The sequence below is a fragment of the Vipera ursinii genome (assembly GCF_947247035.1).
Source record: "Vipera ursinii genome assembly, chromosome: 1".
Lineage (NCBI taxonomy): Eukaryota > Metazoa > Chordata > Lepidosauria > Squamata > Viperidae > Vipera > Vipera ursinii.
Window position 1 is genome coordinate 67,955,333 of NC_139512.1, and position 27,688 is coordinate 67,983,020.

The 27,688-nt window shown below is 38.6% G+C and overlaps 1 protein-coding gene across 1 annotated transcript; it reads right to left on the reverse strand.

Moving 5' to 3' along the window:
- LOC310636087 (cytosolic phospholipase A2 epsilon-like) lies at positions 1-25,185 on the reverse strand (the record flags this gene model as incomplete). Its single annotated transcript, XM_083355603.1, has 18 exons — positions 1-224; positions 2,318-2,504; positions 2,820-3,055; positions 4,745-4,942; positions 7,738-7,845; positions 8,265-8,402; positions 9,416-9,530; positions 12,217-12,439; positions 13,994-14,130; positions 15,554-15,689; positions 16,853-16,890; positions 18,246-18,329; positions 19,786-19,949; positions 20,503-20,566; positions 21,670-21,712; positions 22,649-22,689; positions 23,342-23,473; positions 25,078-25,185. 18 exons carry the CDS (start codon positions 25,183-25,185, stop codon positions 1-3), a joined length of 2,376 nt encoding a protein of 791 aa, XP_083211729.1.
- Between the last annotated feature and the right edge of the window lie 2,503 nt (positions 25,186-27,688).

Sequence of the window (27,688 nt, forward strand, 5' to 3'; positions counted from 1 at the left end):
TTAAAAAGAGGAACGGAAATTCTGCTGCTTTTTTCTTTCAATTGCTGTCCGTAAAGCCTGAAGAATCATATGTTCATTGTTCAGAATATTATATTGGGTTAAATTTATCAGCTTATTGAAGTTCTCCTCTGAGTATTGGAGCATGCCAGTAGCGTATGGAGAAAAAATAGTGCTAGTAACATCAGCATAGCCATCATCCATCTCACTTGGACTGCGTTCCACACCTGCAGAAACAAAAAGAAGGAAGGACAATAGCAAACAGATTTAAAACATAGTAGTAATCTAAAATTGTCCCTTTTAAGAAGTATTGAAAATAAGTTCTGCAGAAAGGAATGTTACATCTAACTCATATTTGCATCAACATATAATACAAGCTTCATTAGTAAGAATGGTAAAGGAGGAGGAGAATGGAGCATCTGTCTTTGTTCCTAAATTGTTCCATGCTGGTGAGAAAGAAAGGATGCCTATGGTAGATAACATGAAATTATCTTAGTTGAAATCATCGTAATTATATTTTATCTCTTTTATTTTATCAGTACTAATAACACAGGAAATTGACCTGATGGGGGAATATGGGTTTTTAAATTGATTTTTAGTATTTATTGTTGTTGTTTTTAATCGGGCACTGGTTTAATTTCCTTTTAACTTTTGTATTGTTATTTATATATGCCCTGTGAACCGCCCTGAGTCCCTAGGGAGAAGGGCGGTATATAAATCAAATAAAACTAAACTAAAACTAAACTAAACCTCAAGATTATTGAGATGTGAAAGAAAGCTATTTAGGTTAAATCTAACATTAATGTTTTATTGTCATCCATGTACAGTCTTATTACAGATGACTTGCAGAAACAGAAAGAGGAGAGGGTGATAGCAAATAGATTTAATACATGGTAGTAATCTAAAATGGTTCATTTTATGAAGCATTGAAAATACGTTCAGAAGAAAGGAATTCTGCATCTAATTCATGTTCTCTGGAATACTAGGCCTAATGTTATTAAGTTTTAGAGTTTGCTAAAAACTCGTCCTATTGTCTTTTTCCAGTAAGAAATTTTCTCTAGTATTGATCTTTATTTTCATTTTATATTTGAACATAGATCTTTTTAACATTTATATTTAATTGTATTTTACTAATCTAGGTGAAATGTTAATATACCAGGGCAATTTGGAAATAAACCTCCATTTGGTTATCAATGATAGACACTCGCAGATCCAGAATTTTTATTATACACATTAAAAAAAATTACAACATTACATTACTTTTTGACATAATCGCCATTCAAATTGTGGCACTTGTCATAACATCTTATAAGGTTTGAAATGGTCGAAATGGTCGAACCACGCTCAGTGAACTTCACTAGCAATACTCCTTTGGCATCCCAGAATACTGCAGCATAACCTTTCTGGCAGACAATGTTTGCCAAGCTTTTTTGGGTTTCTTTGGTAAGTGCGTATGACACCAAACCATTGATTGCTGTTTGCTTTTGGGATTCATGTATGACAACCAGGTCTCATTGCCACTTACAATTCTCCTTCCTTGGCATAATGCATGAGAAAGTCCAAAGCAGAATCCATTTGGTGTGTTTTATGCTCTTCAGAAAGGAATTTTGGTACCCAACAAGCACAAAACTTGTGTTATCCCAAATTTTCTGTCACTACCTCATACAAAATAGTCAGAGAAATTTGGGGAAAGTGTAAAGAAAGTGCAGATATCATGAACCGACCTTTTTGTCAATTTCATGCATGAGTTCATCACTGACTAGAGATGGGCGACCACTTCTTGCCTCATTGTGCATGTCAGTTCATCCATCTTTAAACATGCGACACCATTGACATACGACACCTTCACTCATCATGTTTGATCCATAAACATTAAACAGTTTGCACTGAATCACAGCTTTCAAAAGGTTTTCACACACAGAAACTGGATTACTGCACACACTTCACATTTGGCAGGAATTTCTATGGCAGGGTTCATTTTCAATTGATCTAACGGACGAGTCAACTGCAACACAACCTTTTCCTTTCACTCCTCACTGCCCACTGAACTACTGCACACAGCGCCATAGAACAGGCATCGCTATCTCCGCCTATTTCTCGCACATGCTCAAACGGAGGTTTATTTCTGAATTGCCCTTGTATATTGCTAGTCCATGTATGATATGCCAAACGCTTAATAAATACATTCATTTTATACCATTGTTTAAAAATTTCTGTCAATTCCTTTAGGGTGCACATACTGTACATGAGAAACATATATACGAAATAAGATCAGCAAGTAGGCAAATAAAGAGGTCCCCAAGTAACCTTTGTAACTTACCAGGTGACTTGTATTTTTGGAAGGTGTCACACACCAATGGAAAATAAAGCAATATTGGAGCCTTTGGACTCTCTGCATCATCAAAGAGATAACATTCCTTGAAATGCTTCCGGTCTTCTTCTGTCAGAACTGCCTTAGGGAATGGGATGCCCTGCTCATGATAGTACTTTGTGCTTAAGTCCAGTGGCTAAAGCATTAAACACAAGAGTAATCAAGACCCAAGAGATATAAATACATCTTTGATTGCACAAAGGCTAGACACTCTGAAGAAACTATGGACAGGCATCTGTCAGGAATACCATAGGCACATCATATCTGGCAGAAATACAGAACACAGAATAACAGAGTTGGAAGGGTCTTTGGAAGTCTTCCTAGAACTACTGTTTTATGAGAGGCGGAGAGAAGGACTTTCAAATAATCTTCAAATAATCTTGTCATAACATTTAAAAGTGAAACCTGAATGAAGAGGCCAATGGCTAAAGAGAATAAAGAAATTTCTCACCAATGCCTGTGATCCTCCACTGTAATTTAAATGTATAATAATGTCCACTTGTCTTTCTGGCCTTAAAAGAGGTGGGCAGCTGGTGTTGATAAAGAAAGCTGTGTCTACAAGCTCTAAATATTCTTCAAAGTCAGTCAGGTGATTGGGGTTACAATCCAGTATAGTATCTGAAAGACAAAATGCATATTTACAATACCCAACATTTAAAAGTGATCTTTGGCTCTCTTGGCTTGTTTTTTTTTAAATCATTCTTGACTACTCTGTTAGCTATGCTGTTAGGGATTCTAACTGCCATCAAATTGCCTGCAACATCAATTACATAATTGGGGTGCAATTCTGTCCAATTTGGTGCAACCAGATATTTAAAGAACTGTTTGGTTAAAACCTAGATGTGCCCCTAATGAAGATTTGAGACTACAAACCAGTCTATTCAGAATTAAAGTTAGACTTCAGCTAGACATTTTATTTACTTGGATAAAAATAAAGATAAACAGGCTACAGCTGGATTATTTTCATCACTTGAGTATTAAAATGTAAAGAGGTAAAACAGCATAATAAGTAGTCTGCACTATATAGCTTCTTGTTCAAGCATCTATTTATCTTAGAATTTGAAACAGCTAAATATATTATCAAGGAGATAATTTCAGATATAGAATTTCAGGAAAAACAAATTTTAGAAATTTTAGAAATTTATCAAACTCTCATTTCTCATTTCTCTTCAGATCATATAGATCTTTGTAAACTCAAGGAGGTCCAGAAAAACTTCCTCTTGTGGGCATATGGTCCAGTCAAAGTCCAGACTTCGACCCGATTGAAATGCTCTGGCAGGACCTTAAGACAGCTGTGCATATACAAATGCCCTCAAACCTCAATGAACTGAAGCAATGCTATAAAGAAGAAAGGGCCAAAATTCCTCCACAATGATTACCTCAAGTTATTGCTGTTAAAGTGGTTCTATAAGTTGTTGAATTTAGTTATTCACACATGGCTCCTCCGTTTTGGCATTCTTTGTGTAAAATAAGTGATGACATAGTATAATATGTCCTATGTTGTTGTTCATCTGAGATTGTATTGACCTAATTTTAAGAACTACTAAGGATGAGATTATTTTTCTATGTCCTGATACATAAAACTCAAAGAGGGTGTGTTTTCTTTTTGGCATGGCTGAAAAGGGCAAGATTGTGAAAAGGGCAAGATTGAGTCAATTTTACATGGCAATTTTATTGCAACTGTCAACGAAGATAAACCAGTCTTTACTTTAAAATTGCTGAATGACTGAGATAACCCTAGATAATCAAACATACTCAATATATAGTATCAAAGTCGGGGGGGGGGGGCGGAGAGGAGAAGACACCTAAAAGTTATTACAGTCTTATACCTCCCTATCAGGATTGGTTTAAAATGTTTTTGATAATTTTAGAGTTAAAACTTTTAAGTGTAAGTAACATTGTTAATATAGTAGTTGATATTACTTCAAACTTTATATTGCTGGCATTATTTGTTATGCATTTATGTGCTTCTTGACCAGGTTTTTGAAATTTCGAATTTAGTATCAAGAATTATGGATTTTTCACATATGGGAATTGGCTAAAAGAATGATCACTTAACTCTTGAAAGAGAATTTATAACTGATTTCCAGCAATAGATTATTCATATTCTTATTGGTCAACATATGACTTAAGATTTTTCCAGTGGGGAAAAAAGAAAGCAAGAGAAAAAGGGGGGGAAAAATAAAAACCAAAGAATACTGTCAAACAATATAGTCACACTTTAAGTTATTCCACTTTTATTTAATTTTTTGCACAGGTCTGTTTTCTACAGTTTCCCGGTCTATATATTATTGTGGTGGTGGTGCAGAATCATGAGAAATATGAACAGAATGAGAAAGATAAAGAGAGAAGATAAAGCAATTTTGTCTACATTACCTTTCCACATAGAAAACCTGTTGTTATCCAAGTATTTATTATTCAGTTGTAGACCTTTCAAAAAATTGGAAAAGCATGCAACAACTGGACGCAGGGTTACAACATCTCTAATCACATCTGACACAGAACCATCAGGGATGAAGAGTCGTGTTGGCTGCACATATGGTCTCTTAGGTAACCGAGGGGGAATATCTTCTTCTGTAAAACAGAGAAAGCTTTATTTAGATTCATCATTCAAATAGCCCATTCAAAGAGGCAAGGCATTTGGGGAGAGAGATGTTCCCCGAGGATGGGGGCTCCAGCAGGAGTCCAAAAGCATGGAAGATAAAACCTCTGGTCCCGGTGACTGACCCAGATTGGATCCTGAAACAATCGGTTGTATTCTTGAAAGGGCCAAAAGAAGACAATTTAAGAGGTTATCTGCAGGTTGCTAAGATAAATTGTCAGATAAAATTGAATGTTACTTAAAATGGCAAATTCGGCAACTGCCATTTTACCAAATTTTGATCTTGTAGGAAAATAGTAAATTTCACAATATTCTTATGTTTTCTCCTTTGGATGGGCCTTCTAGTATACCGACCATAGAGTCTCTTAACCCTAGTCCAATATTTTAGCACACTGCTGCCACGTCTGTATTACATTTCCCAGGCAAGAGGTATAGAAGTTCAGGCTCTGGCTGGAATTGGCCTTAAATAAATGTCCCATGGATCACATTCCTCAAAGTTCTGCACTAGCCCAGTAAAAAATTACATTATAGTTCTTTTTTAATTGGAAACATGGAACTCAGTCCATCTAGAGAAGAGTTCTCCAGTGGTCAACATTGAACCCCAAGAATTGATAGGTTTATCCAAAGGGCCAATAAATATTTGGGGTTTATACAGGAGTCAATAAATAATGGAATGTTGATTTAAGTCAATTAATCTTTGGTGGTATCTGTCCCTAGTCCTGAAGATGAGGTGCCTACCAGCAAGGCAATGTTAACCAGAGTCAGCTATCAATGAGAGTGGCCTTGAATTGTTAGTAGTAGTTAAAGTAGATTAATTAAATTGTTTTCTATAATAAAAGTTTGGGAGTTGATAAACAATTTGAGTCAATGAATTGAAGAGTTTGAGGATCCTGATCTAAAATTATTTTGAATACATTGCTTGCTTTAAATTATGACTGGTTTTCTCTTGATTTTAAAAATAACGGGGGTGGTAGTTATGTTTTGTTATGTATTGTATATGTTTTTAATGTACTGTATGTACCTATCACTCAAGGGCAAATTAATCAAAAGAGAAATAACAGTCTACTGACCTATTTCATACATTCTAGGTCTTGTCCACCTATGCCAGAAATCTTCTGAACAGTCTGCTAAATATAAGGCATCAAGAAGATTCTGGGAATAGATATTACTCTGTTGCGATGAGCGACCGGTCAGGGTTCTGGCTTCAACTCTTAGAGCCCCTTAACAGGGGTGGGAATTTAGAGGGACCCTCGCAAGGGTGGACACCTTGAGTAAGGAAGGATCTTGCCCTTTACCACCGACCCAGTATGCCGGAAGTTCCGACGGTCACACTTGGGAACTGCGATGATTAGGCAGAGTTAGAGACAGAGTAAGACAAACTGAGGCACCAATACAAGAAGGTGAGGGAGCATGGAGTGCTCGGGGTGGATGGTGTGCCCCCCCTAACAGCTCCACAAACCCTCCTTTTATTAGGCTGTTTCATTTGGGAGGGGTGAAGTACACATGAGGAATTAACATAAAGGAAAAACATAACTCATTGCATACATCTGCTAATGAACATATGTGAGGTCAAAGGAAACAATAAAACATAGTTTATGCTAACAGAGAACTGATAATGAAGAGGGTAAAGGTCATTACAGGAAACAATAAAGCATAGCTTATTATATTACAGAGAATACAAGGGTTGTCATAACTTGAAAGTCATGACTTGAAACATAACTTGAAACATAACTTGAAACATAGACAATTATAAAAGACAAGTCTTTGTTATAAATGAAGCAAGGAGCAAAGGTTTATCACAGGAAGGCAGAGGCCCTATCTTGAAGCAAGGACAACTTCAGGAGACAGGAAAACTATATACTGGGCAATTTAAATGAAACAAGTCTTTGTTGTATACACATGTGAATCAGAGACAGGAATGTGGTTGTAAATAAGAAAAGAGTTTTATCACCAGAGGCAGAGATGGAATGCAGGAATGTGACCTTACAATTGCAGATTTGGAGAAAAGGCAGAAGTGTTAAACTGAGTGCAGGAATGTAACTTTGCAAATGGGGGGGAAGGCAGAAGTGTTAAACTTTTTCAAAGAAGGTCTTTTGCAGGCAGAGGAAAGCAGATTAATATAGGAATTAAAAAAGGTCTTTTGGGATATAGGAATCAAAAAGGTCTTTTGGGAGTCTGGGATTTACAACTCCTCTTTTTCTGTTTTTTAAGGCCAATTACTGAGAAGGCCCCTCAAAATCCAAAACTTTCTCTTCTAGGATACTTACGCTGGAAAAAGAGAAATCCTCCGACAACTCTTGTGCCGGCGCCAGTATTCCTTTCAAAGAGTGCTGGTGTGAGGGTGCATCAGTCTCTGGGTCAGAAGTGAATTCTAAAAGAGGATGTTTGTATTCACTGTCAACAGTGTGTTTCATCAACAGAATGTCATCGCTAATGCTGCTCAGCCTTCGTTGTAGAAAATTTAAAAGTTTACCCATAACACATGGGCCAATTGCACATGCAAGTAATAATAAAATTAAAGGACCAGCTATAGCTGAGAAAAGGGTGGTCAGCCAGGGAGAGAAGTTAAACATTCCTTGATACCAAGTATAATGCTGGGAGCGTTCCCTTTCTCTGTCTTTCAATCGTTTGTCTAATTCTGCCATGGAGTCAAGCACAGTCAAAGAAATAGTTATGTTTTGTTATGTATTGTATATGTTTTTAATGTACTGTATGTGCCTATCACTCAAGGGCAAATTAATCAAAAGAGAAATAACAGTCTACTGACCTATTTCATACATTCTAGGTCTTGTCCACCTATGCCAGAAATCTTCTGAACAGTCTGCTAAATATAAGGCATCAAGAAGATTCTGGGAATAGATATTACTCCACATGCCTGGGAAACAAAGAATATTTAGCAAGAACTTAGAAGACCTTTCAGTACATGCTATTCCCATTACCTACGATGGAAATCATAGCAAAAAGAATAGAATCTATTCATATGCCTTTTTTTCTACAGTATATGTTTCCATACTAGAGAGAGGTTTTTTTTAATATTTGTTGGCCTGGACCTCCTGCTAGATGTTTCAAAACCATCTCCCCTTAAAACGTATATAGATATTAGCTATTAAGAGTTATAGTAGCTACTGTAGGAGGTTTTGTGCTGCTTTCCACCGCTCAGTAATTAATATAATAAAAAAACTACATAAGCAATTTGTGTTAATATGTATATTGAAAATGTATTAAAATTGGATACATAGTGCATTCTTGCCATATGAAAGTCAAGCATCTAATTTATTTGTTTAGCTAAATTACCTTGCATAAAACAAAGCCGAGATTCTGGAATCTTCTTCATCAAGTGACCCATGTAGAACTCACTTCCAAAATCCTCTGCATTAATAAATGCTCCGTATTTCAAGAAGCCCACTTCATAGGGTGTGAATTCCACCCATTCTGCAGATATAGCACAAATAAACAGAGACACAAACACAGAGAGCCACATATGTATATACAAACTAATAATCAGCAATCTTAAAAATTTGGTTATGTATACTGTAGGTGAAAATTACAGTTATATAACATGAGATCACACAGGTACAATTCCTTTTCAGCCTATGACTGCTGATAATTTGAAAAAAAAGTCAGTTCAGTGAGAAATAAACAATCACAAAAGTATATTCACACATACAGAATGTACTTGTTCCCCTCTCTAGCCTGGATTCTAAGCCAGATTTCCATGAAGCAGAGGTCTGTACAAAATTCAGCCCAAGGCTTTGCCATTATTTTATACCATGTACAGTATAAGGATAAAATTGCCTCCACTGGTCTAGGCTTTACTGTATGGTATTCATTCATCAATGTATCAGATCAATTATTTTTCAATATTCTCCAACCCATCTAAGTAAATGGTATTATCTGTAATTTTCCAGCAAAACTAACTACAATAATTGGATAATCTGGCTTAAATTCAATATTTAAATTATTCTTGACATTGTGAGGATCTAGTCAATTTGACAGATACTGTAGTTTGAATGTGCATTCAGACCAAGATGCACAGATTTGCAAATGATTTTGCCAAGAGTTACCAAAATGATTAATTTGGGCTACACTCGGTAAGCATGTTTCAATTTTGTCTTTATTAGCACAACTAACTAAGCTTATTAACACCACTCAATAGATAATGTTTTATGTTAGATTTTGATATAAAAGCTGTGGGCTTATAATTATGCATGCTATTTTTGTGATTTCCCAAATCAAATTAGCCTCAGAAAATAAGAGCATTTGGATGATCTTGTCTGGCTAAGCAGTATCATACCCAGATGAGAGACAGATACCAGGAAATACTGTAGGTGTAGGCTAGAGTAGATTACTATGGTTTTTCTTTTTTGGTCAATAAACTTTATGGGCTTTTACCACCTGACATTTAGCCTTCAAATTAAGGTCATATTTTGAAAATAGCATCTTACCTTTAAAATCTAAAGTGCTATATCTTTTCTTGACATTAAGAGAAAGGTAGATAGGAAGAGGGTTTTGACCTAGATTTATTGCCTGTCGTTGATCTGAGAGCTTATGGGGATCTGGCTGTGCAAGAATAACAAATGTTAATAGAAAAGCAAAAGACAGAAAGAAAAAACAAATATTGCTCTCATTTGTATCCAATTCTTTTCAAGATCATACTTGTATTTGGAAATGATCATCCAAATCCTGAAATACTGTGAACAGAAACTCAGATAAACATATATAAGGTATAAGATCTCCTCACTGGCGTAGCGTGGGGGGTGCAGGGGGGGCCGGCCGCACCGGGCGCAACATCTGGGGGGGCGCCCATTAAGCTCGCCGGAGGGGGACGATTCTGATTCGCCGAGGGTCGGAGGAGCGAGCGAGTGGGCGGAGCATAGAAAGCAACCAGCATTTGCTGCGCCCAGCCAGAGCGGGATCCCGTCCTCTTGCGGCTGCAGATCGCCTCCTTTCTCGGGTGGGGGTGGGGAGGCTTGGCGGCGTCTCGCCTCCCTCTCTTTCTCCTGCCGCGGCTCTCCTCCGCTTGGCTCTCAACCTGCAAGCCCGCCCCCCCCGACCCAGCTCCCGCCCCCATCTCCTTTCCCGGAGGTAAAGGTAAAGATGAGATCCCCCCATCTCTCTTAGATTCAGAAGACACGGTTGCTGAAGTCGTGAACTCGCCAGGTCGCGCCCGTCTTCACGGGGCCTGAATGAAGGCATAGGTGTTAAATCTAAATAACCAATCCATCACCCTCCATTTAAGCAAGAGGAACGGATAGGCGGTTCTCAAAATCACTCGGAGGCTGCCCCTGATCTTGAACTTCCTCTTAACCAAGACAAACAGGAGCTCCCAGGTTGAGAATTCGGAGGAGCTTCCCCTCGGCCGTGGAAGTTCACTTTTGAGACAGCCGCTATCTTTGGGCAATTGGTTTCACTGGGTTTCTATTGTGGGGTAAGGAGGGGGAGGGGGGCAATGTACCTTGTCCGGAAGGTATTGAGGAGAGGAGGAAGGTGACTGGAGAGGGTAGCGCCAAGTTCCTGAAATCTCTGCCAGAAAAGGAAGGAAGAGAACGGCGCTTGTCCTAGTCCTAGTTGGGAAGAGGAATCTGCCTGAAATTGACTAGTCAACGGGACTTCAGAGTTTTCCCTTTGGGGGGTAGGTCCGAGAAATTGACAAGACCCACTCTCGAATCCGTGTTGAATTTAATAAGGTCACTTTATAGTCCAATCCCCTCCGTGCTGAGAAGTAGCCGAAGCAAGTTCCGTGAGATTCATTCCCAGGTAAGCAGAGACTTCCCAGTACGTTCGACTACAGCATCCCTCATCCTTGATTGACCCTGGACGAATTGGTGATGACTAGGACTTGAAATCCAGGACATCGAGCGAGCCCGGGTTGGGAGGGGAAAGGGGGAGGAAGGGGGTAGCCTGGACTGTGGGTCTGCAGGAGGCAACAATCTGGAATATGGACAATTTGGAATAACCTTGGGAAGCTGAGGCATTGTAAGTTGGAAGTCATTGTTTGTTGCCTAACATGTTGGGTCACCCCACACCACATGCTAAGCCATAAACCGTGGTTGGTATCCAGGGTTTAGGACAAGATGGAGAAAACTAGCCAATTGTGGGATCATAAATCTTGATGAAGCCCATCATCGTGTGATGTATGCACTCAATCTACAAACGTAGTCCAAGCCTATTCACATCTGTTGTAAGGTCATTCTCTCGTGGGGTTTATCTTGACATCCACTAAGAGTGGAACAAACATGCCCCATTAACCATTTTCAACGCCATGTCCTCTCTTTGTCTCATCCTAAATCACAGCTGAGGCACCTTAAAGTTGCCTTGTTTCAGTTTTAAACTAGCATTTTCCCTCTTCTCCAGAGACCCTTTTTTGCCTTGAACCTAACTCAAGGGTAGGCAACCTTGGCTCTTTTATGACTCATGGACTTCAACTCCCAGAATTCCTGAGCTAGTGGAAGAGACTCGATCCACGGGTTAGGGGGCGCAAATTACTTGCCTTGCCCCGGGTGCTGACAACCCACGCTACGCCACTGGATCTCCTGCTTGAGCACGGGGCTGGACTAGAAGACCTCCAAGGTCCCTTCCAGCTCTATTCTGATTGATTAATATAAATTAACATATTCTAATGGACAGTTTGCAATGAATGGGAGAGATGGGCAGCAAACAAATTTGACAAATAAAAATTTAAAAAATGAAACTTGGTAATAAGTTTCTGAAGATCATCTCTTATGCCATTTGTGCTCAATCAACAGATATTTCTTGATTTCACGATACATATGAGTTAAAAATAAGAAAGCGGCAAAGCTGAGCTCATGCTTATTCCATTATATCCAAAAATAAGTTTTAGTAGTAATTGTGGTGTGATCTATCATTTCACTAGGTTGCTAAAACAATATTGTGCATGAATTTTTTTAAAAAAATGTTTTAATATGAGAATACAATGTTGATACCTCCTGGTGTAATTCTGTTTTCACAAAACATCATAGGTTTATCTTCTGTGAAATAGGACTCTTCTTGAATTTATGGATGCTCCAGATAACTATTTAAGTCTTCTTAGCTAATCTGTCACAGATATTTGCTACTAGGTGATAATAGATGGTGTAGAATGTTTTTGAGGCAAATAATGTTTTTGAGGCAAATAATGTTTTTGAGGCAAATAATTCCTATAATTAAAGAAACAGTAGCAAGGACCATTCCCTATATTATTCCATAATTTATATTATCTTTAAAGGAAAACATGTAAGTATAGTACCTCATCATGAAACATGGATTCAAGTATTAGTCCCCAGAGATCTGCAAATGATAGCTTGTGACCTTCATCATATCTGTTCAATATTTCCTTCTCATAATATTTCAAGTGATCTCCACTAAAACAGCACAGTTTATTCTTCACCACTTGTTTCCGAACATCAGTGATCATGCCTTCTAGATTCTTGTGTGACCAATATGGATCTCCATATAAATTAATCATACCCCTAAAAAAAGGAATTTGAATTGTAAGCCACCCAGAGTGATTTACTGAGATGGGCGTCTATAGAAATCAATCAAACAAATACATAAAAACCAGCATTTATGTTTCAATTAACTAGTAATTTTGAATAAACAGACATAAGGGGTCCTTGGTGCTCTCTGAGTGTCAGGTTTTGAAGCACAGTTTTGCTGGTGCAACAAATTCTGCTACTCAGCTTGCCAATGAACTTGGAGAGGAGGGGAAGGGGTTGGAATGCAGTCTTCAAAGATTAAGCAGCCAGAACATGAGGCTCAAGGACAGTACTCCAGGCATCTGGCTAGACCCAGAGACACTTTCTCATAACAATATTTTTGTACTTGATTGGGCAACGTGACCTAACAAAGAGGGAGGAGGGAGAATTCAATGCTTTTACTTTATGTGTTTGGGAGGGGTCTTGCCAGAGCTGGTTTTCCTTTCATTTGTGCCAAAGTGATGTACTCAATAAAAGTTTTGCATTAAGAGATCAGAATGTCTCGGAAATGTCTACTTGATTGGGTTCGTCAGTCAGAACCTTAATTGTTTTCTTGCAGACATTTCATTAACCAAACTAGGTAACATCATCAACACATAATGATGTCTGCAAAAAAATAATCAAGCTCACAAAGCACCAAGTACCCTCATCTCAACCCTGAGCTACAAATATTCTTCTCTATGGGCAAACAAACATAGCCATTTATCAACTTATCTCTACCTTCATCATGTTGGTCTGTGCAATTCTATCAAGTGGCCCAGAGAATATTATCACATACTGACTAAATATTAAATATCCAGGAAAGTAAAGTAAAGTAATGCTCAGCACTTTACATGAACACATAGGGTATAAAATTATGGAGAGGGGCCAAGAAGTGAAGGGGAAGATTGCAGCAGTGAGCACAAAGAAAACCCTGGCATCTCTGAAAAAACTGGCACTGGGAATTGTCATGAGCTGACCAGAAAGGAAAATTTTATATGTATAGTTTATTTCATAATTATTCCAATTTTCCCATCACATTAACCTAAACTGTTGCCTATTAATAAGCAGAATGCAGCATGCCAAAAAAGGACAGTTAGAAGGGTTCAAGTGTTTAAAGTATTTGGATAAAATGCCACAAATTTTCCTTTATTAAAACTTCTATATAATAAGGAATGCAAGGAAATGACTTCCTAAATTAGATGTACAGAAGAAGAAAAAATTAGATTGGTTTGTTTTTAAATTGACTGCAAAAGAAACTATTGCAGCTTTTGATTGCATTAGCAAAAGAATCATGTCCATCTCATGGGAAAGAATTCTGTACTAATTCAGGATGGAAGAAAAAGAAATAAGGAAGGATGGGAAAAGATAACATTAGAGCACCATTCATAATTTTGTCTAGTTTTTGTTCGTTACTTTATTTAGGGTTAGGGTTAGGACTACAGATTTCACCAGGAGCCCATATTTGATGAGAAAATATTTAACCTTTAATTCCCCATGATGATCCAAATGAAAACTCTTCCCCCGCTACCCACATTCTCTCAGTAGTGTTGTTCATGGCTTCCTTACCACGTAGTGCCAGATAAACCAGTGATGTATGAAATACAGTGCAAGAGATTGAGCTTCTGGAGACCTAGCAGGCTCCCATACATGGCTGTCATTGATCTTACTCCCCCAGCTGTAGTCATCAGAGCCACTATTGGAATCTGAATAAACACAGATATAAATACAATTAAATGCTTCAGTTCCCAAGTAAATATCACGTCTGAATAAAAGAGGCAGATGTATATATAACACACTAAGAGCTAACTGAAATGAAACTAGGATTGTTATACATATTCTTGTGCAAAATGGCATCATTTCCACAAGAAACGTTTCTTTTAAAAAAAACGGTAGACGTTAATGGCTCTTGTCCCAGAATAATGCAAGCAAGCTTAAAGGAAAATATATGGGAAAATCCACAAACCTCAAGCACAATATCTAGAGACCTTATCAAGCCATTTTCTAGTTCCCAGCATGGGTATATGACAGCACACTAAGTGTCTATGGAGATTCTCAGTCATCCAGGTCATAGTTAGCCCAAATATGTTTTTTCATGAGACAACTGGATTTTCTTGTTTTTCTTTGAAGACATTTCACTTCTCATCCAAGAAGCTCCTTCAGCTCTGAAGAAACAAGAAAGTCCAGTTGCACTTTGGGAGCATGCTAAGTTTTACATGAGATCAGTGCTTTATGTACATGGCTCACAAATTCAAAAATTTCAATAGGCTTTCACTAAATCATCCCTGAAAACCCTTGGGAAGCTAAGCTAAGTCAATTTTTTTAAACATTATGTCAAACAGGTATTCACTAATAACTCCTAGGGCCTGCCCTACTGAGAAATAATCGCAGATACTACAATAATTGGATTAGAGGCTCTTTGTTCAGTGTGTTCCACTCCAAACAGTAGGAATGAGCAGAAATCAAGAAAACAATCACATCACTATCACTCAGCCTTTCCACGTTAAAGATAAATCACTATACGGTGGCAGAAAGACACCAGACACTAGTGTAGAAACTCTCAATGATCTCTAAATTCCATTAAATGCTTTTACCCTGTCCATTGTTCAAGACTTTCCTTATTCCAACTTCCAACTGGGAGGCAGTTTTGTCTAGTGGTTAAGGCATCAAGCTAGAAACTGGGAGACTATGAGTTCTATGAGTTCTAGAGATAGAGATAGATAGATAGATAGATAGATAGATAGATAGATAGATAGATAGATAGATAGATAGATAGATACAGTAGATAGATAGATAGATAGATAGATAGATAGATAGATAGATAGATAGATAGATAGATAGATAGATAGATAGATAGATAGATAGATGATAGATAGATCGATCCAGAGAGAGAGAGAGACAGAGCGGTATAGAGATATAGACAGATAGATCGATCCAGAGAGAGAGAGAGAGAGTGTGTTAAACATACATGTATATGTGCATTAGTATATATGTATGTGTGTATATGTATATATGTATGTATATAAAGCATGTATGTATGTGTATGTATGTATGTATGTGTACATGGCAGCCTTACCCATCACCACCACTTTCTTTGCTTCTCTTATGTTGCTCTGCAGCAGGTCATACCTCATTGTCCTTCAGTTCTCCTTCTAGCCGAAGAACATTTTTCAAAGCAGCAGCAACATATTTCTTGCGCTGACAGATGAAATCCTGTTCCTCTGGACAGAGATCAAAGCCCAAACGCATATCTAGGCTTTTCTGGCTAGATAATAGAAACTCATATCATAATGCACGCTAATGAAAGCATTGTGATTTGAACACATTCGCAATTTGTGCAAGCTGTTTACCAGTATAATTTGTAAGCATCAAAGCGGGAGAATATTTGACTCTAGCACATTCACAATTTGTGTAAGCTGTGTAGCTGTCTACCAAGATAACTTGTAAGTGTGAAAAGAGAGAATACTTGGCTCCACTGTGAATGTTTGCCTGTAATTGTTAATACTCTTTGTTGGATTCATTTGCATGTTAAATTGCTCCAGGTAGAAAACATAAATATTTCTTTCTTCTTCTTCCTCCATGTATCTCTACAGTTAGAGTCTTTGGCTTCTTTGTCATTAAATATGCTCTGTGAACGCTAAAAAATGGCAAATTTTGGTTAGTATGTAGCAGAATTTGGAACTAATAAACATAGTTTCAGAATTCCAATTAGAATTAATCAGAAGCATCAGCCACCTAGCATCAGAAAGCAAAGAGATACCATGTAGAGCTGCATGGAGCATAGCTATGAAGAAATATTCATATTAATACCTGAAATGGCTTAACATGTGCAATTAACTTGAAATTTTATTTTGTATTTTGTAGGTGACCAAGAGAAATGAAAGACTTTCTAAACCACACCAGATCATTATGACTACAAAAGTATAACTCTACAATTATCACTGAGTTTAAACTACAAACATAAAGAAATCGTAATCAGAGACAATTTCTTAATTGTCAAATTTAAGAAGAGATTGGACAACCATTTGTCTGAAATGGTATAGAGTTTCCTGCTTGAACAGGGGGTTGGACTAGAAGACCTCCAAAGTTCCTTCCAACTCTGCTATTCTGCTATTCTGTTCTGTTATTCTGACAATATGTGGAATTATACCAAATTCTGAATATTGGCAAATGTTTATTTCAGCTCTGGTTTAAAAACAAGTTGAGGGTTTGGGGGGATTTTGTTGTTTTTTTGACGCTTCACCATTCCTAACCCTGCATTCCTGGCTAAACATGGAAGAAGTGCAGAATGAGAATTAAATGTTTATTTATCTCTTTGGTGGGCCAGATGGGAAAAGGTCAAACCAATTGATCTGGTTTCTAAAAGATGACAAAACTGAACTATTAAATTACCAGAAATCATTTTAAAAATAAGAAATAAATGGTTACCAGTTTACTGCTGTCACAAAGACTTCATGTGCTTTATCCTAAAAGAAAAAAGGAATGCACTTAGCAATGAATGATTCTAAATCATATTTAATGCGTATATCATTTCAAAAGTATGGTTTGCTCTCTTGCTTTCTAAGTCTACTTGAAAATAAAAAAACAAAATATTTATTGGATGATCCTACGAATTGGTTAGCAAGCTCCTCGAATCGCCACATATACATCTGCACATGATGATTCCACCCTTACGAGAACAGCATTTTTTTTCCAAATTTAATATTTAGAGAATAAAATAATGTTAGTTCATCTACCTTCCCATAAAATTGGTTTCTGAACAGGGAAAAATATTTTTACTAAATCTAACATAAAATTTGCATCTAGATTGTATTTATATGTTATATTTCATTGTCAGGTATATTTTGTATATAAAATTGTACAGATATTCTTAAAGCAAATTGTCTCTTTAGAGGGAAGAAACCAGCCAGATAGCTGCTAATTATTCTAGGAAACTGTAACTTAATGTTAAATGTTAATACAACTATGTTAAAAAGTGAGTTTTCCGAAGAGAAAAACCAATTGCTTCCAAGTATCATGATATGATTTGCACGCTAAATGTTATTATAGCAGTTCCATGTGCTTAAGCTACAAACTTAACCCAATTACATAGGGGAAAAAATAAATAGCAAAAGGAACATAGATGCAAAAATGCTTCTTTCAGCAATAGCAGATTGAGCCAATCTTGTGCTGATGAATCATGACTGTTCTAGATCCTCAGTCTCTTTATTAATAAATTTTATTAAACAAATTTCAAATAAAAAACAACAAGAACATTATTACAAAGTACTGAAAAGTGCGTCAAATAGAAAAACACCAAAACATCCTATACACCAAAAAACAAAATCAACAACATTAAACAAGACCGGGAAGTGTAATACTACCCCTAATTTCTTTTTCTCGTACATCCCAGGCTAAGTAACCTTTAATTACCAAATATTAGAATTCTATAATTGTATATATCTCCAGATTCTATACCTCAAATAATAATACACAATCATCTGGTATTTCCCCCGTTGAAATTAAATATTCTATTTTGTGACCATGAATACCAGGAGTCCCAACTTTTATCCTCAGTCTCAAACACTGAAATCGTCTGTTGTATTCTAGGCAATGGCTGGATAGAAAATTCCTTGTTATCTTCACCAGAAATAAAATAACACTGCTTGAATGCTAGGCTCACTTGGGTAGGAATAAACTCACGCAACATTTTCTGAATGACTTTTCAGAAGATGCAGAGAGGTTCGCACTGAGAGTATGATTATATATATTTATATTATCTATTGGACAGAGGGAAGCAGTACAGAAAACTAAATGGACACTGTTCACAAAAAGGACTCACGTTTGCTACTTGTACTCTCTCTCCCAAAGGAACTCGACACAAAGGCAAGGTGAAGGAGAGTGTTTTCCCAGAATTTGAGGGACACTAAAGCAGGAAAAAAAGCAGATGTTTTTGAAATAACAGCATTCCAGGTAGTATTCACCATAACAGTGGCTGTGATGAATATCTAGCAATGGACATAAAGTGAAATGGAACAACTTTTCAATGGTGTGTGTGTGTGTGTGTGTGTGTGTGTGTGAAGTAATTGATTTTAATTAGACATAAAAGGCCCCCAACTAGACAGATGTCATTAAGATTATGACTATCATATCTTGGCTGCAGAATTCTGAGAGACCACTGGTGGTGGCAAGTAGAAATAAGAAACTCCAATACAGGTAGTCCTCGACTTACGACCATATTTGAGCACAAAATTTCTGCTGCTAAGCAAGACAATGGTTAAGTGAATTCTGCCCCATTTTATTATCTTTCTTTCCACAGTTGTTAAGTAAATCATTGCACTTGTTAAGTTAGTAACACAGTTGTAAATGAAATTGTCTTCTGCATTGACTTCGTTTGTCAAAAGGTCACAAAAGCTGATCACATGATCCCAGGACACTGCAACCATCATAAATATGAATCAGTTGCCAAGCATCCAAATTTTGATCACATGACCATGGGAATGCTGCAAACAGTCATAAGTGTGAAAAATGGTCATAAGTCACTTTTTCAGAGTCGTTGTAACTTTGAATGGTCACTAAATGAATGGTTGTAAGGTGAGGACTATCTATACTTCATTGTTATCTCATGGCCATTTATAATTTAGCAGTGTAGATACAGTAGTAATAATAAATAAATTGTACTAAAAGGCATCTTAAAGAAGAATATTAGATGGGTGGGTGGATGGATTGGTAGTTGGAAAGAGGAAGGGAGGGAGGGAGAGATTACATGACCAATGAAACTAACATTTATTATATCTTTATCTTAATCACACACAAACCTAGCTAGATTGAGGGCTTATTATATTTTGTACTGATTGATGGACAAGCACCTAGAATGAGAGGATAAAAGTCTAGCAGAGTTGTGCACACACCTCATTTCTGTTTCTTTGCTATTTACTGCAATGAAAGCTAACATTTTTGGAACTGCAGCTAAGATGTAGGGAACTGTTACTTTTTCACCTAAAGATGAATGAGTTCTTTGAGATATGAAAAAGTGATCTGGAAGAGAAACTTCCAGCAAATAGGAATAGCTGGAAAGGGAAGCCCATCAATATTTTTGGACATGAATGTTATTGTTCTATCTTTCCCTTTGTTCTTTTCCAGGACCACTATCATCAACTTTTCTTAACTATTACTTCTAACTTTCTGCTTGACCTGCCTTTACAGAAAAAAATCAAACTCCTATGATCCCCAGTGGCAAATGCAAAAATAAATTAATTAAGCAATAGACTTATTGCAGACTTTTAAGTTTGATCCAAAGTAGCATTTATACTTTATAGAAGCAGAATATGGAAGTTAGTTTTATGAAGTACATTTGTCCCCAGATATCAGTAAAAACTCACACAAATGGAACGTTTCTTCAATAATTGCATCTCTAGTTTGGGATTACAGTACTTGGCATAGTGGAAAGTTGTGTGATTTTGCAGGGCATTTTTGGAACTTGAATCCAATAAAATATTCTGCGTATTTTCATAAGATCCTCTCACTGTACACGCAAAGTTTTGCTCTGAGTGCAAAGCAGAAAACACAAAGAAAAGTTCAGAATGATCTGTATTTATTGATAATCTGTTCATCCTTCCCTTTCAGTACATTATTTCATTTTATCCTCAAAATGTAGGTCAGGACAGAGTGATTTTCTCAAATCTCCTCCTTGAACTTCATAGCTAGGTGGGGTCTGGAGCTCACTTGTTTATAGTTCAAGACTATTCCACCTTTTAAACTGCCCATCTATTTTTACAAGTTAATGAGAAGTTATACACGGACAGGAATACTCATATCCATACCTGTACATCAGCACGCAAGTGAATTGGTTGTTAGGATTAGTTGCCCTAAAGTAGAGTGCTCTGAGTAATATAGGACTTTTGATACATGGTCTCAGGGTCTCACCCACTTGAGAGAAGTAGGGAATTAGAGGTCCATTCATGAAACATATATGTATTTCCTATTCTCATGAAACTAGCATGTCTTTGGATATATCATCTTTTATTATTCTAAAGTAGTTTCACACCCATATTATAGCCAATGAACAAAAATACAATATATCCTAATAGGAATCTTACTTTTTTCTTTTTTCTTCCTTCCTCTCTGATTCACTTCTACTTTTAGGCAGCAAAGTTCTCGAGACTACAAGGCAAAAGACAATTATACATACCTCCAACTATTCAAGAGATGAAAACAGGGTATGATTATCACTACGTATTAATTTACACTTCGTGATCAGTACAAATGATTATCAGAATTTCTTTGGCACTAATATGACATAATGATAATTAAGCTGCTTTGTCCTGTCCCCCTTTTCAAAAGCTACAAAAATAATTTTGAGCATTGTTTAAATGAATTTCAAATGTAGTTGCATACACCTGGATGGAGAAAAGAAATGTGTAAATATATGCTCTCTCTCTTCACTGACATCTGGTTGAAAGAAAAAATGTTATTCCAATCACACAAAGTTTTTTGAGCCATGGATATTTCCACTAACAGGAAATGAAAAAGCTTTTTTCAACTGATTGCTACTTTTTCCTAAAGCTTCTTACAATAATTTCTGAACCACTGTGTAGGATCCAATTGTTATAAAGTATTAAAATTGCTCTCTTCTCCTCCTAGCGAAGTTAACTGTTGCATCAAAACTATGCTGTGCACTAAACGGTCCAATCAATCAACATTGGAACAAGCTTTGAAGAATGGAAACTAGAAATTAAAAGAAAATAAAAAAATCAAATGACAGAATAAGTTGAACCATTCATCAGCACATTTCATCCTAATAAAACTTACATAATCATCAGCCAACACGGTCAAAGTTCTTGGTGCTTGAGAAATATGAAATTTAAAAGCGGACACGTCAATAGATTGACTTTAAGGGCCATTGTTTCAGAGTCATATTTTATTAAGCAATTCATGCATTTATTTATTCAAAATATCCTATCCTCCACAGTAGCATCTGGAGTTATGGAAAACGTTTCAAGTGCAAAATAGTTGCTTCCATTTCAAAATGCGTTATTCCAGTCATTCTTGAAGTATTCTAAATTTTAAAAAGTCTTGCTTTCAATTTCAGACAAAGCAGTTTTGTTTCAGAATGATCAAAGCTACTCATTGCAAGCTTGAAACAACTTTTTCTAATGTAACTGGAATGTTCAGAGTTTGAGAAGTTTCCAGTTTGAACCATTTTACACATGAATCTTCTCAAGCTACAGAAATTGTAAGTATAAGTACAAAAGCAACAAACATACCAAGACTACTCCATTACTTATAAGGTTTTCTGGCATATCTGATCTAGAGGAGGAAGAAAGGGAGCAACATTATAATTGGTTTTCACTCAATTCTTGCTCACTTACTAAAATGTTTTTTTTCTGAATATTTAGAATCATTTCCAGATTCCAAACATATTAGACGGTATAGTTCTCCTGCTTGAGCAGGGGGCTGGACTAGAAGATCTCCAAGGTCCCTTCCAGCTCTATTCTATTCAAGCATTTAAAACATTTATCTATACCCAGAATGCAGCCGCACGAGTTGTGATGGGAGTTTCCTGATACTCCCGTGTAACACCTCTTCTCCGCGAGCTGCATTGGCTTCCGGTTGCCCTCCGGGTGAGATTCAAGGTGCTGGTAATGACCTATAAAGCCCTAAATGGCTTGGGTCCGGATTATCTAAGGGAACACCTGCTGCCGGCATCAACTTCCCATTGTCCTGTGCGCTCCCACAGGGAGGAGCTTCTCAGGATACTGCCGGTTAAGGAATGCCGGCGGGTTATTCCCAGGGAAAGAGCATTCTCTGTGGACGTGCCGGCCCTATGGAACCAACTTCCCACGGAACTTACCCCTGACCTTCGCTCATTTCGCCGGGACCTGAAAACTTGGCTCTTCGAGCTGTCTGGCCCAGACTGAGGGGTTTTAATTTTAATTGGTTTTAGTTTTAAATTTCGGGGACTTGAATTAATTAATTGTTTTAACTGATTTTACTTTTTGTATGTTATGCTTTTAATTTTCCCTGTAAACCGCCCTGAGTCCTACGGGAATAGGGCAGTATATAAATAAAATAAATAAAATATAAAAATTACAGTGTGGGAAAGGTTTTGCCATTTTGAAAAAAAGAATTATACTAAGACATTTGCAAATGCAGTAAAATTATCTACAATTCATACTATATGGTATTAAAGCTAATAATTGTACCTCGTAACTCAATTGTTACATTTATTCAACTTTTACTCACATATGTTCCAAATAGAATTCCACCTCTAGAAGTTCATTTTTCTAAAATTGAAATCAAATGTTTGAAATATTAGCTTCTTCATCTGCTTACCGGAACTGATAAAACTTAAATTTCTGGCAGCAACTTCACCCTTATAGTATCTTTATAGTATCTCATCCATGCTATTTATGTTGTTCAAAATCAAATCTTTGTCCTATATTTGAGGACAACATTTAGCTAATCAGTATTTTTATGGTGAAACATTCTGAATACCCATTAGAACATTATTTCCTGTTGTGGGGGATCTACCTCTGTGAAAATGCTCAGGTTGTTCTGTTCTGAGAGAAATAGAACATTCTTAAAACCAGATATTTCCAACTTGAACCAACCTGCACATTTTTATAAGAAGTCAAGGGACCATATTTGCCACATTTCTTTCTATATTAAAAGAGTTGTGTTGGAGATTCCACATCTGCTTGAAATGATTACTGTGAATTGAGGGTATAATTGCCCAATAGCAATTATTTTAGGTGTATGTCTCTAAATGAAACAAGTTTTGAAAAACTACTCTGTGTAATTGTCAGTCAAAGGCAACAGTGAATAAAAGTGAAATAATACAGTGCAGTGAACAATTAAATATAAACCCCATTTCAGAAAACGTACATTTATTGGTACAGTAACCACCCATTCTGAATATCTAATTGCATTTCTCACCTCTTTGTTCAATTCAAAATGCTTGCAAACTCTTTCTTCAAGCTGAAGATTTGCTATATCAAATATAACTGTGCAGAGTTTCTCATCACTGAATAGGCTGTCTTCATCATAGATTGATATTTCAAGTATATTCTAGGGAATAGAAGGGCAGGATTGTTGGGGGTTTTTTTAAAAAAAATTAAACAAAATGGAGGAGGCATGTAAAGTGCTTTAACCAGCAGCAGCAATTCAGACAAGCATTAAAGGTTGAAGATTTGAATTTTCAGAATTAATTGCTTTTAGACAGAAAAGTCAAAACTCTAATTCTCATGCTGTCTGTTTCACAGACTTTCATTCATAAATATTAAATACATTTGGTTAAATATCCATTTTTTTTTCCTCTGTATTATCTTAAAATATAAATCGGGGGCAGAGCTACTTTAAGATGTCATTGTTATTGTGTAGTGGGTTCTGGACCGCATGGCAATGAATGGACAGATGAGTACTGCATTTCAGCTCTTTATTAGTGGTAGGCACATACTGGGCAAAAGGGGTTACTTGGACCCCTTATATACTTAGCCAGGTATCACTCTGGCCAATCCATCGATCCATATCTCCCACTGAAAACCCTTCAGCCAATCCAGCCACTGCACAGCGCCACCTGGTGGTACCTGCAGAGCTGCTGCTCCTACCCCATACATAACACCCCCTCCCCCTTAAAAAAAACCATATAGAATACAATTGGCATGCATAATACATTACAACACATTATCAATAATATACTGTGAATGGCTCTAGGCCTGTTCAAGATTGCACATAATCTGCAAGATATGTCGGTGGTCTGTGAGTCCTGATAGACCATCTCAGTCCTTGCTGGTCTACCAAATCATCATCAGTAATGGTTGAGCCCTGGTCCCAATGTTCTGTTTGACCCAGTCCCTGGTCTCCCCTATTTTGTTCAAATGTCTGTTGTTGTGATTGGTCACCCTGAGACCCTTCAGGAACCCGCTTCCTGATTTGATCTACATGATGCTGATCTGACAATTCTCCTCCACCCCTACAATGTATGACAATAGCCCAGTTCTGTCAACCACCACCCCCAGAATCCAAAAATGACCTGGTCTGTAGTTCCTTGCCCAAACCAAGTCGTTATTGAGAAATTCTCTGGAGACTCTGGGATGCTCAGTCTCAGCAGCCACTCTGTCAGGGTGCAGCCTGTCCAATTTGGTGATGAGCCTCCGGCCCCAACAAAGTTCCGCTGGACTCTTGCCTGTGGCAGTGCAGGGTGTGGTGTGTTGAGCTAACAGGAACTGTGCCAACCATTGATGCCAGTCACCATTGATGATGCACCGCAATGCGTCCTTGGTTGTTCTTACCATGCGTTCTGCTAATACATTAGTCGATGGGTGGAAGGGCACCGTTGTAACATGCCTAATCAAGTTGGCCCTGGTGAATGCCTGGAATTCAGCAGAGGTGAATTGAGGCCCATTGTCTGAGACTAATATGTCTGGAAGGCCATGTGTGGCAAAGAGCCCCCTGAGCACTTGGATGGTTTTGGCTGAGGTCATGCTAGTGATTGGTATCACTTCTAGCCACTTAGAGTGGCTGTCTACCACCACCAAGAACAACTGTCCCTGGAAAGGACCTGCATAATCAATATGTACTCTGGACCATGGAGTGTGTGTCTCTTCCCATTTGAGTACTGGTGCATGGGGCATCTCAGGTCTGGACCTTTGGCAGTCATAACAACTGTTAACCTGTTCCTCAATAGCCTTATCGAGACCGGGCCACCACAGATAACTTCTTGCTAACGCTTTCATTCTGACTATTCCTGGATGTCCTTCATGTAATGACTTGATGACCATGTTTCTCAGTGTTTTGGGAATGATGACCCTACTTCCCCATAAGAGGCAGCCCTTGTGTGATGACAACTTGTGCCTCCTATTGAAGTAAACCTGGAATTCGGTTCCTGGAGACTTTTCTTGCCACCCCGTGACTACCCAAGACTGAACTCTGCTTAGGACTCTGTCTGCTGCTGTTTCTACAGCTATGTCTTTTGCCTGCAGGGGGCACTCTGGTAGTTCCTGAATGGACAGTATCTGGGCTGCCAGTGCTGGATCAGGTTCAGCCCTGTCTAAGGGCAACCTGCTTAATCCGTCTGCATGGCCCATCTCTTTCCCAGGTTTGTGAACTAATTTGCAAGAGTATGCAGATAGGAATATGGACCACCTAAGCATTCTGGATGATAATATTTGAGGTGTCTGTTTGTCCATTGTGAACAAACCCAATAGAGGCTTATGATCTGTGAATATGGTGAATTCCCTGCCATAGAGGTAATCATGGAATTTCTTGACCCCAGCCACTATGGCCAGGGCTTCCTTGTCGATTTGAGCGTAGTTCCTTTCTGCCCTAGACAATTTGCGTGAGTAGTAGGCAACGGGCACTTGGTCCCCATTGTCTTCAAGATGGCTCAGTACAGCACCCACTCCGTAAGGGGATGCATCACATGCGATGCATATAGGTTTTGACTCTATGAAGTGGGTGACAGTGGAGTTACTAGACAGTAGTTCTTTCAGTTTTTGAAAACGTTTTTCATGACTCTTTGTCCAATTCCAAACAGCTTGCTTGTCTAAGAGCCTGTGCAGAGGCTCAGCTATGGCAGCTTTGTGTGGCAGAAATGAATGATAAAAATTTAGGAGCCCCAGGAATGCTTGTAATTCCCCCTTGTTTTTTGGAGTGGGGGCCATTTTTATTGCCCTCACCTTGGATTCAGCAGGATGAACCCCCTTGGCATCTATTCTGAAGCCTAGGAACTCAGTAGATGTCACCCTTATGCTGCACTTATCTTTTTTAAGTTTGAGCCCTGCAGAGCGAAATCTGTTTAAAACAGCCTGCAGTCTTCCAGCCAATACCTCCTCAGAGCTTCCAGCGATGAGGACACCATCAAAGTAAGGGCATACTCCTGGAATGCCCTTCAGAGTTTTCTCCATCACTTCTTGAAAGATTCCTGGAGCTACAGAGGTACCGAACTGTAAACAGTTAACTCTGAAAACTCCTCTGTGTGTTACTATAGTTTGCGCATCAGCCATCTCCCTGGTAACCAGGAGCTGCTGGTACGCTTGCGCCAAATCGAGCTTTGCAGAAATGGCACCGCCCTGAAGAGAGCCGAGGATGTGGCTGACCGTCGGAACCGGGTAAGCATGCGAATTGAGGGCCCGGTTCACTGTGCATTTGTAGTCAGTGCAGATCCTCACCTCCCTGTTAGCTTTAAGTGGGGTGACTATAGGGGTCTCCCATTCCCCCCCTTCAATGGGCTCTAATACCCCCTGTTCCACTAGCTTGTCCAACTCCCACTCTAATTTATTTTTAAGGGCAAAGGGAACCCTTCGGGGTTTGATTCTAATGGGCATGATGTTGGGGTTTAGTTTAAACTTGATGGGTGGCCCCGTGTATGTGCCTAGCTTGTCCTTGAATACGTCTGCAAATATTTTGCAGACGGATTCGAGGCTCATGGCCTGGACCTTATAGATCCCTGAGATTCCTATGCCCAGAGCCTTGAACCAGTCCAGCCCCACTAGGCTAGTCCTTCAGCCATCCACTACCAACACATCCAAGTTCCCATGAAACCCTCTGAAACCCACCCACAGTGTGGCCTCCCCCTTAATTTTCATGGAAGCATGCTGAAAATCAGTTAGTTTTAAGTTAGTAGGTCTTAAGGTAGCCCACCGGTTGCTCCAGCCGCACACTTGTTTAAAGGTCTCCTCAGAGATTATTGAGACAGCAGCTCCGGAGTCTAGCTCCATCTTACAGGGTATGCCCTGCAAGTGGGCCTCTAGCATAATTTTGGGGGTGAGTAGCCGATGGACCCCCAAGTGGGAAATGGCCTTAAGGTTCACTACGGTGTTGGAGGTCGTGTTTTGGGGTTTTCCAGTACCTTTTGGCAACGCGTCCTCTTTCCTCTGATGGCTCCGGCAAACCACAGCAATGTGGCCTGTTTTTCTGCAGATTCTGCACTTAGCTGATCGAAATCTGCAGGTCACTCTTGCATGGTTCCCCCCGCAGCTGGCACACTTGGGACTGGTCGCTCCGGCTCCCAGAATAGTGTCCGTACCGGCCCCACCGGCAGCTGTCTGCGACGCCATTGGTCTCCAATGAGCCCCCTGGTCTATCCACGGTCGCGTTAGTTGTTGTTGTGCCGGCCTCCGGTCTACCACATTGATTTCTGCCACCTCGTCGTCATCCGCTCCACCATACGCAGCGCTCTCCTGGTGTACTGATCCCCCGGAGCTGTTGCTGGGTCGGTGGGTTGTTTGACCGTCACCATTGGCCGCCTCATATGCCTGGACCTCGTCCAAAACCTCTTGCAGG